General features: G+C 38.0%; 1 protein-coding gene across 6 annotated transcripts; it reads right to left on the bottom strand.

The window, feature by feature from the left end:
* Positions 1-295: 295 nt before the first annotated feature.
* On the bottom strand, positions 296-15,790 carry LOC103716871 (putative transcriptional regulator SLK3). Of its 6 annotated transcripts, none has more exons than XM_008805055.5 (10): positions 15,577-15,790; positions 14,025-14,892; positions 13,786-13,917; positions 13,468-13,516; positions 12,161-12,375; positions 12,010-12,078; positions 9,975-10,075; positions 5,606-5,699; positions 5,449-5,518; positions 296-1,630 (listed from the first exon to the last, which is right to left on the bottom strand). In XM_008805055.5, the coding sequence occupies exons 2-10, from the start codon at positions 14,835-14,837 to the stop codon at positions 753-755; spliced, it is 2,421 nt and encodes an 806-aa protein (XP_008803277.1). In that variant the 5' UTR covers positions 14,838-14,892; positions 15,577-15,790; the 3' UTR covers positions 296-752. The 6 variants fall into 6 exon arrangements, with proteins under 6 accessions (XP_008803277.1, XP_008803279.1, XP_008803281.1 ...); XM_008805057.5 differs by having other exon boundaries at positions 14,025-14,848; XM_008805059.5 differs by having other exon boundaries at positions 14,025-14,848; positions 15,610-15,790.
* Positions 15,791-16,009: the final 219 nt, after the last annotated feature.

Genomic DNA, 16,009 nt, shown 5'->3' with positions numbered 1-16,009 from the left:
TCACACAACAAAGATGGGAACAATATTCGTCCATTCTAAGAATACAAAGCTGTAAACATTTGTGGCCACCACTAGATACCATCCTTAAAAGAGAAAAGCCGAGATACACGATCAGATGTGGTGATACCATCCAGAACAGAGGGAGACTCACATAAAGCCTTCTCCGTCCTTGGTTATTTCCACCATCTCTCACATGATAGATGCTGTTGGTTTCCTTGTGAACTCATTTTGCTGGGACGTCCCCATGGTGGTTCTTCCACAAACTTCCCTTAGATAATAAGCAAAATTACCCATATGACCCCTCGTACAAGCGAGCAGCTGCCAATCATAATTTCTCCAAATGTTGTACATAACCAATTGAATAATTCTTCTTGTACCCAAAAAAAAAAAAAAACTTGATTGATCCATCATCATCGGCTATAGTTTGTTAACACTTGATAGGTTTGTAATACATACTATCATAATCACATAAGAAAAGTCAAGAGAATTTGGAGTTAATGTTAGTTTCCCACCAGGTCTATTATAATAATATCAGAGAAGTCAAAGAGTCTGTAATTGATGGAAGATAATAAGACACAGTGCTGCTGATATTCAGAAGTATGTAATTTAGTTAGAAATGGCATGCCTCAAAACTGCCAGCTTCCATACTTCAGAACTGGAGCAGCAACATTTTGGAAACGAAACATGTCCCAAAGCTGTACAGTAGTAACTTATGCTTCATGATGTGCCAACTACTTGCTCTATAGTTAATTTCACATCTTCCATCCATTACCCAAGTCACTAGGCTCGCCGTTCAAGATCCCATTATTCACAACCCGAGAAATAATGTCATGATCCAGTTCAGGTAGACAAACATTTTGAGGCATAACCTGACCAGAATTAATACTGTTGCTGGTAGCGTTGGAGCTGTTGTTGGCAATAGATCTGAAGCTGTTGGTCCTGTTTATCGTCCCTGTAATATTATTTGATGCATAATTTATGTTATTTCCCAATGACACTCCAGTCCTGACTGGCCCAGCACTAGCCCTGGTTGCCAAGCCTCCAGCACAGCCAATTCCACTACCAAAAGCCTCTGCTGCCAAATTACCAGTCACATTTGGTGTACAGACAGCCTGCTGTGGCATGCCGCCGTTGTTATTCATTATTTCTTGAAGTAGTTGCTGAATCACATGTTCCTGCAGTTGTTCATTGGCTTGTGAAGACTGCATAGTACTGTCATGCAATTGCGATGGTTGCTGCTGCCGAGGGTGCAATGAACCACTAACGGATGGGCTTGAAAGAGTTGATGGAACAGGACTCTGTAGAGGCATAGAACGTGCCTGGCTAGGACCAACAAAGGTACGTAACTTGTCTCCTTGTGGTACATCCTGATTTTGATTTGCAGAGGTCCTCAGTAAGTACTGGTAGTTGTTCAATGCCATGGCATTCTGAGCAGTGTTATTCAGGATTCCAGTAGCATTCCTGCAGTAATTGCTTGTCTGGCTGCTTAACCCCGGATGTGCAACCTTGATTTTATTAAATGCGTTCTGATCACCTTGTTGGCCCTGAGAAGTCATCAGCTGATCAACCTCAAGAGTCTTGTTGCTTTGACGCTTAGCTGCAGCTTGCTGAGGATACTTCTTCAGGCTCTCTGTAAATGAGATTCCTCTCACATTAAGACATAGCATGAAGTAAAGATGAGCTGTTTTAGCACCCAAAACATACAGTAGAAAAATTCCTCTCCTATAAAATTAGAAACGTAGCTATTGCAATCTTAATTTAGCAATGCATATTGCAAAAAGAATCTGGAGACTTAAATCATGCAAAATTTTCCATTAGAAACCATTTTAACATTAAAAAAGGGTACTTGATTTGTATTTTTAAGCAAATTTGTGAGATCAAAGCAACAACTAGACAGGCAAACAATAACATCATCTGCGCCATATGTTTGCCATGAATTATGCCTTTGTTAGTTGGACGAAGAATAGATCTCATGGCAACCTGCTCGAATACAGACTCCAGGTCTAGTAATTTTTTATTGAACATAGTATAATAATTTCTAGATATCGAGAAACAATATAAACAGAGATGCAGGTATCCAACCAAAGGCAGCAATATTGTTGTGCAATATTATTAACGGGCCACATTTTCTTGGGTCATGTATTTATCTATGTAAACTAATATGATCAAATGGGTAAAAAGGTAAAAAGGTAAAAACAGAAGCAAAGACGAGTTCATTGATCAAAAATGAGAACCTTAATTAGTTGCTAGTTAAATTGAGCAGGAACAGATATTGTGACAGCCAAGCACCAAAAAAAGTGTTTGATCAAACATTCCAAAAAGTAAAAAAGGGTAGAAGAATCGGCAATGAATTGCAAGTAACATTCATGACTTCTGAGTTGAAGTTCATATATGAGAACATACAATTATGTTTAAAGTCAAGAATAAGCTGTCTTTGTTACATCTTAAAAATCTTTGGACAGAATAAAAACAAAGAGTGCCATCTTCAAAATAAATTAGTTATGCTACTTAGTCCAAAAATTATGAAATTTAAGAAAATAAGGATTATCCTGATCGACAATAGCCTTATTGAGAGGATTTTTGGAATTCCAAAGAAAATTTTCAGCACCCTCACAGAACCTTAATGGCATGTCAATCCTTTCACATCTAACATGTGGCTGCATCCCATGGATCACCACTGGAGTTTCTAATCTTTCTGAAGTATTCACATGTCTACATGCCGCATTTCATTCACATATGGGGCTGCTGACTGGCCAGCCACAGACCAAGCCGTACCCACACTGTGACAGAACAATGCCACTAGTTAAGGACTGCCAAGTTCCAACATAGGTCCAGATCGAAATACAAAACTTAGGCTAAACCTGGTCATTGAACATGCCCAACTCAAAAGGCAGCAGAGGGACAGAAGGCAGCAGTTGGGTTAAATGACTAGATCCCATGTGGAAAAGAATAAAACAGTGAGGATCAGCACCCATCGTAGAGGGATGCAGAAAATATCAGCGCAACAAATTCAAGGTTTTGTATTATCCGAAATTAATTCACACATGGTATTTTTACTGAAATCTGGGGAAAAAGAAACAAAACTTCTGTATAAAAAACTGATGTTAAGTGTATTAATAAGAAGACAACATGAGACAAAGAAGAGTGCTGAAAGGAAACAAGAAACCCAAAATTTACTTTATCAACTCATCCAAATACCCTGAAATCATGGCTACAGCCTTATCCACACATATATAGGTCATACTTCTATTCAATTATTCCCAAGCATTAAGCTAAACTTAAAACTAAAGAAAGCAAAAATGACAGTTGTAATTCTGTCATTGCATCTCCAAGCCAGGATAACTTGGTCAAAGCTTTATGTTTGGTGCATCCATTACATCCAACAGATGTGTCTCGCTGAAGCATCCAAAAAGCATATATACTTTAGCGAAAACAAATTTCAAAATCTCATGTTATGGCTCCAGGAAGTTATGGATGTAATTATGCCTAAAAAAATAAAGAAAAAAAATCCAAAATGAAACCTAAATTAGAAACTCAAATGATCCTGTAACAACTGACCCTATGCTTCATGAAGGAGGCAAGCGAGTGCCAGATTGAGTGACGGGGAAGCAACAGGTACCAAAGACCAAATCTTTTGCATGGGCAGATAAGTGATAGTCTGAGAGGTGTAGCATAGAACAGTGACAGCCAACAACAAAGTGAATAAGAAGAGAGGAGAGAGGAGCATGGAGGAGATGAAGTCAATATATTCGAAAGGAAGCAAATACAAAAAGCAGCGGAAAGAATGCAGAAAGGGATTTGATGATATATTAATCAATACATATTATCATGTATTGCATCAATGTATTATTATTAATAATGATGATGATGATGATAATATTGATAAAATAATCAAAGGTGAAGCAGGATCTGGTCCACTTGATTTTAAGTCCGATTCAATATGATTTGAGTAGTTGAATGCGATCTAATCTCTAAATTGCTCACAAACCAAAAATTAGATTTGGAGATCCCTAACCTATGCATCAAGTGATCAAAAATATACAGGTTACATAACACAAGACAGTGCCCATCTCCGACCACTTAAAACATAGTCTTAAGATCTCCAAATAACATGATTTTTGATCTATATGCAGTTTAGAGGCAGTGAATCATATTCAATGGCTTAGATCATCGGTGTTGGACCATTTTCTGATTTTACCTGACCGAAATCCAGCTGACAGATCCGAGCCTGCCTCATAATAATCATTATTAGTATTGACTTATCATAAATTTGGCCTTTGGGCGAAAACCAAGCCTATTTAAGGTTAGCCCATGGCAAGCCTAATTTCAATTCAGGGCTAGATTTTCTGTCTGATTCAAAGCCCAATTAAACTTGGTCTCAGCCCAACCAAACAGGCCTTTAGCTGCCCAATCCAAGCCCTATTTACATAAAGTATTTGACCTTATGAAATTCTCTTTGTTTGCATCCATAAGTAATCAGTAATCAGATGGTTGAGACACGAGTGCAAAGGCTATTGTTTGAAGTGAAAACATTTGACTGTTATTTCTTCATAGTCAATGAACCTTCGAGGCCTCTATTCTCAATGACTATATGCAAGAAAGCACCAAAGCAAAAGAAAAGATGAAGAATGACCAAGATAGACATAATATTGAACCCCTTCAAGTCATGGATATCATAGCTGAAGGTCTTGAACTTAATAATAACGGGATAGCCATTAAGAATATAAAGCATTCATATGATCACCAATTCACAGTTCAGTACCCATGACTTGGTCCTGTTACAAGTAATTGACAATAATGCATGTAAAGGAGTAAACAGGAATAGGGACACAAGTCAAATCAAGAGTAATATTGCAATTTTGCTCCATATTAGGTGTGATTCAATCAAAATACTTCGGTGCTCTAAGAAATAAACAGCCAGGGAAATAGTGAGAAAAATGGTGCCAAGTTTATGAGCCGGGTTCAATTAGCAAAACTATTTGTTGTACTTTCAAATTTTAGCTAGGTTTAGATACATCTAAATCCATTAACCATTTTTTCTTTCTTTACAATATGTGTATTTACATAAGGAATATAGTCTTATAAAGTACCTCAGACAATGTGTCTCCATGAGTAGCAAATACATGAATTATCAATTTCTCGATTTTGATTGTGTATAAAACTTCCACAAGAATCTTCCAAGCATGCTGCTGGATAAAATATTGATAATCAAGGAACAAAAATTAATATGACAAATAAACTGTAAGGAAAATATTTCTCCAACCACTCTGCGAACCTTGGTGTCCCAACACTTACCTTACTGTATATCTTGATAGATCCACAACCATTAAAAGCAATTTTGAGTTCAATAGAAATGAATATCGAAATCAAGAAAAGAACAAAAACTTAATGTTGTAATGGATTTCATGTATCACTTGACAGCCAAATTAAGAGCAGTCAGCATGTTACCTATGGGTCCAATCTTGTGCTCATAGCTAAAATCCATCAAATCTTTCATGCTATTTACAACCTCTGATATCTGTTGATGTACAGAAAATTAATTTTAACATGTACAAACTTTAACGAAAATGACCAGAAATTATTTTCAAACATAAGGAAAACATACCTGTACACACCGCACGTATCTTTTGGAAAATCCCAAGTCATTTAACGACTGTATATCCAGGCTTTTTGCTAGCTGACGACCAGCATGAACAAACCTTCAAATGAACCAAGAAGGATACCACGCACGAAGCAAAGATTCTTAGGACACTATAATATAATAAGCCTACAAAAATTCTGTACATGGGAGTAAAGACAGAAACATAGAAAGCATTGATCTATGAGTGCTGACAAAGTTAAATTTGATGCGCTTCCATTTAGATACAAGAATCATTAAACTAAGATAATTTTATATGAGCAAGAAAATAATTCATAACAGAATCTAATGTTAAAATGTCATGGATTACAAAAACAACTAATATTGCAACTGACAAGTATCATACCAGTTGCTTACTGCAGTCTCCATGAGCCCAATTCATCCCCTTACAAAATATTTAAGACCACGTCTATCACTATCTTGATTTTTGTTAAATTCATGGCAATGCTTTCAATAGCCTCAGAAGGCTTCTCCTCGCCTCTGGTTTTCCAACCTAAATCAGACAGTTCAGTAATGCTTCATAAAGTTCTACCTTTCGTAAAACATCACAACCTATCTCTGAGACTAGCTACCTCATAGTTTGGCATATAGCATGCCACCCAGTATCCATCAGTTATAAAATACTCCAGTGTTAAGACTGCCAATAAAATGTTAGGAAGAGATACCTTGTCCCCTCAATAGATAAGTTACAAGGATGCAAGTTCATTTTCTGAACAGCAGAAACCACAAAAAAAGCAAGGGAAAAAGAACCAATCATATGAGTAAGCAAGCTTCGATAGGAAAACACATCACCAACAAAGTTTCCTGAAAACCATCTTTTAGCAATCCCAAACTTCTGTACGTCCCAGTGCCTGTACAAACAAAAGAAGTCAAGGGCATGTAACCAGAGAAGCCACCCTAAGCTTGATCGAGCTGTCTTCCAGTACCAACTTAAGATTCAACAAGCATGGATCTCAACTGTAATTGAGGTTTAAGTGACTAAGGATACATACAAGACTGGTCAAATCATTTTGAATTACTCTCATAATGTTGGCCAGGCCAGCCTATATTTGCTAAACAAATCTTACAGCTTTCTTTATATGTCACCAATAGACACCATCTTAAACATTTTCCCAAGCTACAACCTCACCCACCTCCAGCAAGATCATCCTATGATACCACAAAAACTACCCTTCCAATAAGTAACCTAATAAAGTACCATATTGCATAAAAAAGAGAAACTGCCTATCAACAGCCTTGCAAGATGCATCTGCTCCTATATATCTATGTCACCCATTGTATCAGATAAACTCAACAAGCTAAATTTGTGCCTTTCAGGAGATAAACAAAGCATTGGGTCTCCATCAGCGCTGACGCTGAAAATTGATAACACGAATACGACAATGTTACATACTCACCTCATTATAACAGAAGGAACAGCAATTACTGCTGGGAGCACATCTTCTTTGTTGAGGATAATCAGTAGGTTATTTTCAATCCTAGTGCAAAGCTGATAAAATCAATTGTCATAGGACAAGAGAGCCACCGATCAACCTAGCAAATTAAGTGCAAAGAAATGCAGACACTATAAAAAGGAGACAGGCAGAGAAACACAAGATCCCATGAAATGAACTCCATATAATCGTCTGCCCAAATCCTTCAATAAGCCTTGGTACTTCAGAAAAAAAAACTTTCTTGAGGACAAAAGGTAGCAACTAAACTTCAATTGCAACTCAGGCAATTATTCCTTAACCTCAATTCAAACACAGTAAAATCAAAGCAAGAAGAAAGATGCAAATGGGATAAGGATTGGCCAAGTCAATCCAAACAGAATACTAAACAATGTATTTCTCCCCAACAAAAACAATGCTTCCAAGCCTAAACTTGGAGCAAAAACAACCAAATTAATATTAAGGACAACCAAAGGATGCAAGAAGAATTGGCCTGAGCAAATTAGAAAGAATACCTAACAACATATAAAAGCACTCTTCCGAAACAAAGGTCCTCTCCTCCCAAGATTACTATTCACTTTCTGCTCACTTAACATTATAACCTTACACATCTCAACCTCTTCATGCACCACATTCTAACACCTACACCGTAATGACCTAGATGCATCCCTAGACCTCCAACCAACCTCCATAAATTAATTAGACTTCAGCCTCCTCCCCCAACTGCCATACCCCAACCAATAAAAGCAAGGCCAACCTCTCCATCCTTTTTTTTGGGGGGGTAAATCAGCAACTCACACTAATCTCGCGTGAGTATAGCCAGTACAACCTCTCCATCCTTCACGCTTGACAACTTATACCCTTCTCACATCTAGGCCAACCAAACAAGGGCAGAGCCCAGATTTTGTATTTGAGAAATTGCTAATTAACTTATTTATAAATATTTTCTCAAAAAATAAAAATGTAAACTGATGCTATCCTTTATTACAGCAACAAGAATTCATGCAATATTTTTTGAGGAAAATAGTGCATATAATAATTATTAAAATTGAAATTTGGACACCTTAGAACTGAATGATTTTTATTTTATATTGTTTTTGAGAGAAGATAAGTATTACATCATGTTTTGTTCATCACAAAGGAATCATTTTTTATTTATCGAGAAAATGATGGGAACACCATCAGATTTCATTTGAATAAGGACCACAAAGGAATTATTCATTTAAATAGAAGATGAATATAGATCAAGCGTTGGATGGACAAACTAAACAGCTGTTTCTATAGTTTTTATTTTCAAGGTTAATTACAATACTTTTTCTATTATAAAAAGCATATTTTAAAAAAAAAAACATGCATAGCAAATACTATAGAAACAAATAGATACCCAAATTTGGTTTTCTACAAGGTTCTACAAACACACATATGCAGTTATCGTACAAATCTAGAACAAAGAATGAAAACTTAAAATCCTGAAAGTGATGCAATAGGTAATAGAAATTTGAAGAGGAAGAAGATAAATACCTTGTTAACTGTTAATGGATAAAGATCTACAAGTAATTCTTTCCTTTACTGTTACCTTAAAACATAAAAAGGTCTACTTTTTCTACCACCCTCTTTCCTACTTACCAACTAATTATTGCAACAGCTTTAGGTGTTGTAATGCTCTAGGCCCCACAGACATCCACCAAAAAATCAACCATCATATGGCAAGGGCGAAGGCACAGGATTGTCTCATGAGGATCTTTTGGGTGAAATGGGTAGTCTCCTATAGATCACTGCCAGCGGTAATCCACCCTCTTCTCCCTCTTCCACCTACAATCTACTCTCTTCATTCACCAGATTCCCTTTAAATTTTAAAAGACTTCTGTTTCAGGTGAGAGTATGGAAAATCACCTAATTTGTGGGGGGTGGTTCAATAAACTTATTTATTCTTCCTTTCTAGGAATTCTTTTAGATTATCTTTTCTAAGACTCTGGGTTAATTCATCAGCCAGCACAACATAATAGGGTGGCACCACCACACAGCATGCTAGGAAAAAGTCAAAAGGTCATGCAAGGGGATTTTCCAGATCTAAGGGGGTTTGTGTCACCCCTCCCCCCTCCTGGCTTCTGACATGAATAGACATCCCAGCTAACTGAATAAAACTCTCAACAATCATAACCATCATCCCAAAAAGCACGACTCGTCCAAAGACAACATAGATTATAAGGCAAGACCATCAAAGGGGGCCTTGATAAGATCACAATCAAGGTCCACCGTACCCGTACCCGTACCGATACCGGTCGGCGTACCGATGGCAGCCCGGACCGATACGTAAGGTCCCGTATCGGTCCGGACTGGTCCCGTACCGGTACGGCAGCCGGTTTTTCAATGAAAAGCTCCTGGTACCGGATCCTACGCTGATCCAGTACCGGTCCCTGCCTGGACCGGTGCATACCGGCCGGTACGGCATACCGTGATCACAATACAAGTAAAAAGAATAGCATTGTCCCAACAAGCCAATTTCTTCATGATATCTCCAATGCTTCGCCAACATAATTTGGAAAAGGCAAGACAAGGAAAAGAAATACACCATACTTTCATATTGCTCATAACCAATGGAACTTTGATTCTGCGACTATCACCAGATAAACAAGGAAATTCGCATTCATTGTATTCATACAATGATGATGATAGAAACAACTACAGCTTCTTAGAGCAGAACTTGTTATGCACACATCACCAAACTCATTTGTGGCATTAATGCAAAGACAGATAGTCATCTACATCATTGATATATATCTGGCTGAAATCAAACACTAATATGGCAATATCAACCAAATTGATTATGAAACTCAACATGGAGTGCTCAAATAAAAAGTAATCCTTTCCCACATGCAAATCATGCCATTACTTGGTTAACTTACATGTTCAAGTTAGACTTTGGATCTTGTGGGGAGACCCCAGTAGATCCACTTTCACTTACAGCAGCTTGAAAATTTGGAGCAGCTTGTAATAACTGGTTAACCTGGGAAAGACAAAGCCCCCGTCACCGAAAGTGTTGAGATGCTCTCTAACCATTTAATGGTAGTTAATTCATTCAGCAATATTTCTTGTAGTTATTGGTCCATCTAAATAAAAAATAAGCCCAGAACATAATATATGGATGGATCAGTCAGTGATAAGATCTACAGCACAAGGTGTATGAGTGTAACTAATATCAGTAGGGTGAAATGGAGCTACGTGTATGGAGAATTAATCAGATAAAATTTAATTAAATTAGAGTTATGAAGTACTACCTGTGATGCAAACTATGATTACCAATGTTGTGCTTGTCAATCATATATCCGTTGGCCCAAGCAGATAATTCACAAATCAAACACCAAAAAAAAAAGCAGATAGCAATGATATAAAGAAGATAAACTTTCTACTGAATAAAGTACTGATGGTTTTAAGTGCCTAAGATCCTGCACTCAGTGAGAACTGGTGGCACGGCCATAACGTATACATATGCGTAAGCATCTTAATTTCATAGAACAAAATGTGATGAAAAAACAAGATTGGCACTCACATGAAGGAATAATGAGCATTAAAACAACATGAAAAGAGACACCCAGATGTAGATCAGAAAATTAGGAAGACTAAGATAATATAATACTGATGAGGATCCAAGTTTCCAAACATGTCTGCACAAGTACAACCAGGGACAGAGCCAGGACCATATGCTTTTTTTTGAAGGGGGTAGATTTAAATAACAAAAAATAGAATTTTTTATAATCAAATGAAAAAATTATTGTGACAGTGAATTAAAAATATATATATAACTTTTTAAAACTAGAACTTGATATATGTTCCATGTGAATCATCCTAGCTATCTTTATCATTACAAAACAGAACATTTAAATTTATGGCAGTCCTCATAAACATACAGATCCACATCCAAGTGAACACCATATAATATCCGGGATTATAGTATTCTATAAGCAATGCAATATAAAATGACCAAAAAAAGAGAAAAAAATAACAGATTGACCTTTAAAATTCTAAAAGAAAATACTAAACTATGTAAAGACTCGCCTATACAAAATAAGAACTGAGAGTCCATGAGAGATTAGCATAAACCCAGGTGTTGCACATGAGAGGCATCAAGTTTCTCCAGGATCTTCTTTAGGCTATTTGACAAAGCATTAAATTTTCAATTTTTATAGGACTCTAACTTCCTCATAGGATTAGAATGTTCCAAAGCATTTTCCTTTCATATTACAGGAATCAAAAAACTTTCTACATAAGTACCCAACAATCCAGCATCTACCATCAAGGAATCCATGTATCCAAAAACTTTCTGCATATATGTCTAATTGAACATCTGTGGTAGTGCATGAGATTGAGAAAAGGAGGCTGGGGGTGGAGGGAGTGTTTGTTTGAATTCTTAAAATCTGAAGCACACCGATGAAGGTGCATAACTAAGAAGAGCGCTGACTGCTTTATTGATGTTTGACTATAGTTTTTGTTCAGCGGAATAGCTTTTCACTTTTCATAACAACGGATGTACATATTCAAAAAGGTTTTTCATGGTATTAGGTTTTATCTTTTCACACACAGTTGAGTTTCAGCAGATAGTTTTCCCATGTTAAGATCATTTTAGAAATTCAAAAGACTTTTAAAAATAGTCAGTGGTGATATAATGGGAACAGGTGTCAGCAGGAGCTAAAAAAGAAAGTTTGTAAAGTGAAAAACAAACAAAAATTTAAATGAAGTTCTGCAGTCTTCAATGCTATGTGTTTATACAACCTCATTACAGAAAATTAGGGGGGCAAAAAGAAAAGGGGAAATAACTACCATGAATCATAGAGCAATATATATGCTACGAAGAGTGGAATCCAGAAACTTCTTATTGCATTTGATAAAAGAGTGTCACATACATGTGAATGGAACTATGCAAGATTTCAACAACCCAAATACCTGAGGTGCTATTAATCGACGAAGCAAAAATTCTTCATGACGTCGAGCACAAAACTCCCAAGACAGTATCTGAAGCATAAATTAGTTAAAACGTTAGATACATCTAATATGTGTCAGGTTGCATACATAATATGGCACAAACATTTATAACCTTTAAATCTGGCATGAATATGATTCGCATTTGACCCTCACGAACAACACGAGCTTGTTCATAGACACTTTCTTGAACAGCTTTTGCATAGTCCAACACCATCATTCCTGTAGGGAGCCTGAATTCACGGGGCATGTCAAGAAATAAAAGCTCATCGATAAGCCCACTGTCAAATTCAATCTGACATAGCCGAGGAAGTACTTCAAATGTAGCCTCTGCTCAAGAATGAAATTAAACAGTTAACTTAATGATCACATTCATCGGAGATTTCTGCAAAATCATTCATTAATTTAAATAAGCATGGGTAATTATGTCGAAAACCTAAGATTATATGCAATAAGAAATGAAGAAACATTCTAAAATTGCAATACTATGAGGAGGCACAACTCCATTGTGGGGAAAAAAAAAGATTGTACAAAAGCTGAAGATTTTAATTTCTGGAGAAAAAGAAAATGAAAAAAACAGAATGCCAGAAGATGATCTATTGTGCTTGAACATGCTTTTGCTAGTTTTTATGTAGAGACTAGAGAACACGTAAAATTTTGATAGAATCTAGATTTTGTTTGAGCTTTATCGGTTGAATAAATTTTTTTTCTGAAATTTAACTGAATTCTGTAAAAATTTATCTAGTAGTGTGAGAGTCATGGTTAATTCTTCATGTACACATATGCACCCCTAAATTTATATTTAATTTAATTAACCTTAGTATGAAGAATGGTCCAATCTGAGTTTGGCCCCATTGTCAGACAGTTGTTTTGTAGAACAAGTAACTGAATCTTGTTTTTATTGGAAGCACCATTCCTTAAACGAAGGGTATGGTTCGACTTTTAGATGAGAGGAATATTCATTCTTGTTCTTGTTGGTAGTGCTTAAGCATGTATAACAATTAAAAATAATTTAAACTAACGACTACTTGTAAACAATGTAATTTACACACTATATATATTGTTAACATTATTAGATTTCTACATAACATCTCTAACCTTATTTTTAACCCTTAGTCTTTCTATTATATTTGACTTCTTTTCTCTCATATATTATCTCTCCCCTTCCCCTTTTATCTCCTCTACTCCCTATTCTTCTGTTTTGTAGCTGTTACTTACAGCAGCAAATAGAGAAAAAACAAATCGATAACAGACCTAGTAATATATCTACCATAAAGATGTTATGCAAACTCTTCTCCTCACATTTGCTGCATCATTCATAGTAAGAGAAAAATAAAAAAACACTCCATGCAAAAGCTAACCTATACAAAGCATTTCTATTTCCATCTGCTAATGGCATTGAAAAGTAATGAATATACTAACCAAATCCTTTTCCAGATTTAGAACCACAGATACCACACTGCCATGAATCCTGCAAGATTAATGAAATAGTATTCATGTTAGATGTCATCGCATGCATGTAGAAGTATCAAATTTTACAGGCATACATGCATGTTATAATTGTACAAAGGTTGTACAATGTTATTGTTCTCATGCAAATATATACACATACATGATACACAGGATTGCATATGATGTAGGTCATAAAAGAATAACTTCAATAGCAACAAGATACCCAGGGATGCACAATGAAAGTGGAAGCATAAAAACAAAGGAAAAAATTGCAGCTCAAAAACAGACCTTAGCTGCCTGAGGAAAAACACCAGAGGCATGGTTGCCACCATTTCCATATGATGCTAAACACCACCTTTTCTTAGCTCGTGGTGCAAAATATTCAGCCACAAATTTCTTCCAGTATGCTATACAATTATCCTACAATCAACAGCAACTGAAGTCAGACCAAACTTGATATGCCAATAGCAGTATCAGGGAGTGATCTAGCAGGTATTTCAAGAATTAAAAAAAAAACATCAACTCACGTGCGGCCGATGTCGCTGGTGATACATGTATTGCATAAGCCGCCGAGCACATAACCCACTATCTGAAAGGTGTCTCATGGGGAGCGCCGGGTGCACAGCCTGCTGCTGGAGTTGGCTATGCCTCAGTTGCTGGAGCTGTGAGTGCAGCTGGACACGCTGCATCGGCGGCAAGGACTGCAACATGTGCTGCAGCTGAGGCTGTTGTGATAATCTCTGTTGTTGGATCCTAGCCTGCAACTGCAGATTCTGGTGCCCCTGAATCTGCAATGTCTCCTGCCTCTGCAACATTTGCAGGATATCCTCCTGCTGCCTCATGTCAAGCCTTGATTTCTTTTGGGCATGCAATGGAATGTCCGGCTCCTGTGCCACTGCTGATTGCAGTGGAGCACTGGAAGCCCCTTGCACCAGTGCCTGCTCTTGGTGTTGGTGCTGGCTCTGTTTCTTGAGGGAGGAGCCATCCACCATTGAGGAACCCAAGACAACATTGGAAGAGAAGGACATGGGCGAAGCCGGAAGCCGTGCGCATGACTCATTGTTGATGCTGGCGCTCCTCTGCAATTGGGGTCGTCCAGAAAGTGCCGAATTGGCGTCTGTAACCAGTGAGCTCGCACCAATACTGGGCCCGGAGGAGTTTGTTCCACTGTTCAGGGCTCCGCAATTCATTTCGCCAGAAGAAGGACCCAGACCAGACTGCCCATTCCCCGACAAAGAGTTCCCTGTGGCAGGACTCTGGCCATCACCTTGGAAGAAAACGCCTGAAGCAGATGAAGATTGTGACGGGCCTCCACCTCCAGCCACCCTGGCAGGGGCCATTGAAGGAGTGCCTACTAATAGGCAACTAAAATCAAGATACCGCTCCAACGCCAACCTTTCATAAGGATAAAGAATTTAAAGAATAACAAAATAAAAACTCTTCCCTTTATTACCAAGAACCAACCCCCTAACAATGCCAAGATCTCTCCTTTTCCTCTTCTCTGGCCCTTCCAACCGAGGGAAAAGGAAGTACATATAAGAGAAATTAAACCCGGAATTTGTCCGCATCCAATAAACCTCTTTGAGTCACCAATTATGGGAAAATAGCTGTAATCTAACTTAATCAGGAGGCATGATTCTAAGAAATTAGACCCTTGGTTCAAAACATAGAATTTTGAAGATCAATGTTACAATCTAAACAATTTCAACTAAAAACGCCAAGAAAACCACGAAAAGAACGCACATGGAACGGTGACCGGACCATCAATCCGAAGAAAGATTACCCCAATAAACCCTAAACATCCCCAATGCCTCAGATTCCGTCTCTAACGAGTAGAATCTGGGGAAAACAAAGCAAGAACAAAACCCTAATGTATCGGTCGTCGTGGTTTTATCCAAGAAACATCCCGATCTCACTCGAATCATTAAAAAGATAAAGAAAAACTATGGTCTCATCTGCGGTTCGAAAGATTACATCTTTTACCGGAGAGTGATCAAAACAAGAAAAGAAAAAAAAAGGAAAGAAAAAAGGGGAAAATAACAATTGACGATTTAAATGTACTATAGCTCCAAGGCTTACCGCTCGAGATCGAGCTGGAAAGAAACCACCAACCTCCTGCTCTCCTTCTCGCAGTTGACGCTCCTCCTTTCCCCCTCTGTTGCTCTCTATCCGTTTATCTCGCACGGTCGCACTGGAGTCCGCCTTCTTCTTTATTGGCCGCCTCCGACCGACGCGTGGGGTTTTGGAGGCGAGCCGACCGCCGAGGGGATCGTATTATAAGCGCCCCGCGGACGAGCCGTCGAGATACCGTGGTCGCGAAGGAAACGTGTCTCTGAGGCTTCCCACACGTGGAGGGAGTTGATTGGTGGTGGGACACGTTACTGACCGTAGCGGCGAGTACGGCCATCGACGTCTGTGTGCCCTCGCAGACGGCAACGATGTACGCCACGTTGAACGTCAAGTTGATCGGACGGCCTTCTTTAGTCACAAACCCCACATGAGACCCAAGGAG

The sequence above is a fragment of the Phoenix dactylifera genome, chromosome 3 (assembly GCF_051530095.1).
Source record: "Phoenix dactylifera cultivar Ajwa chromosome 3, Ajwa_hap1_PhDact_Kaust_v1.1, whole genome shotgun sequence".
Taxonomy (NCBI): Eukaryota; Viridiplantae; Streptophyta; class Magnoliopsida; order Arecales; family Arecaceae; genus Phoenix; species Phoenix dactylifera.
This window is presented reverse-complemented; position numbering and strand designations above follow the sequence as displayed.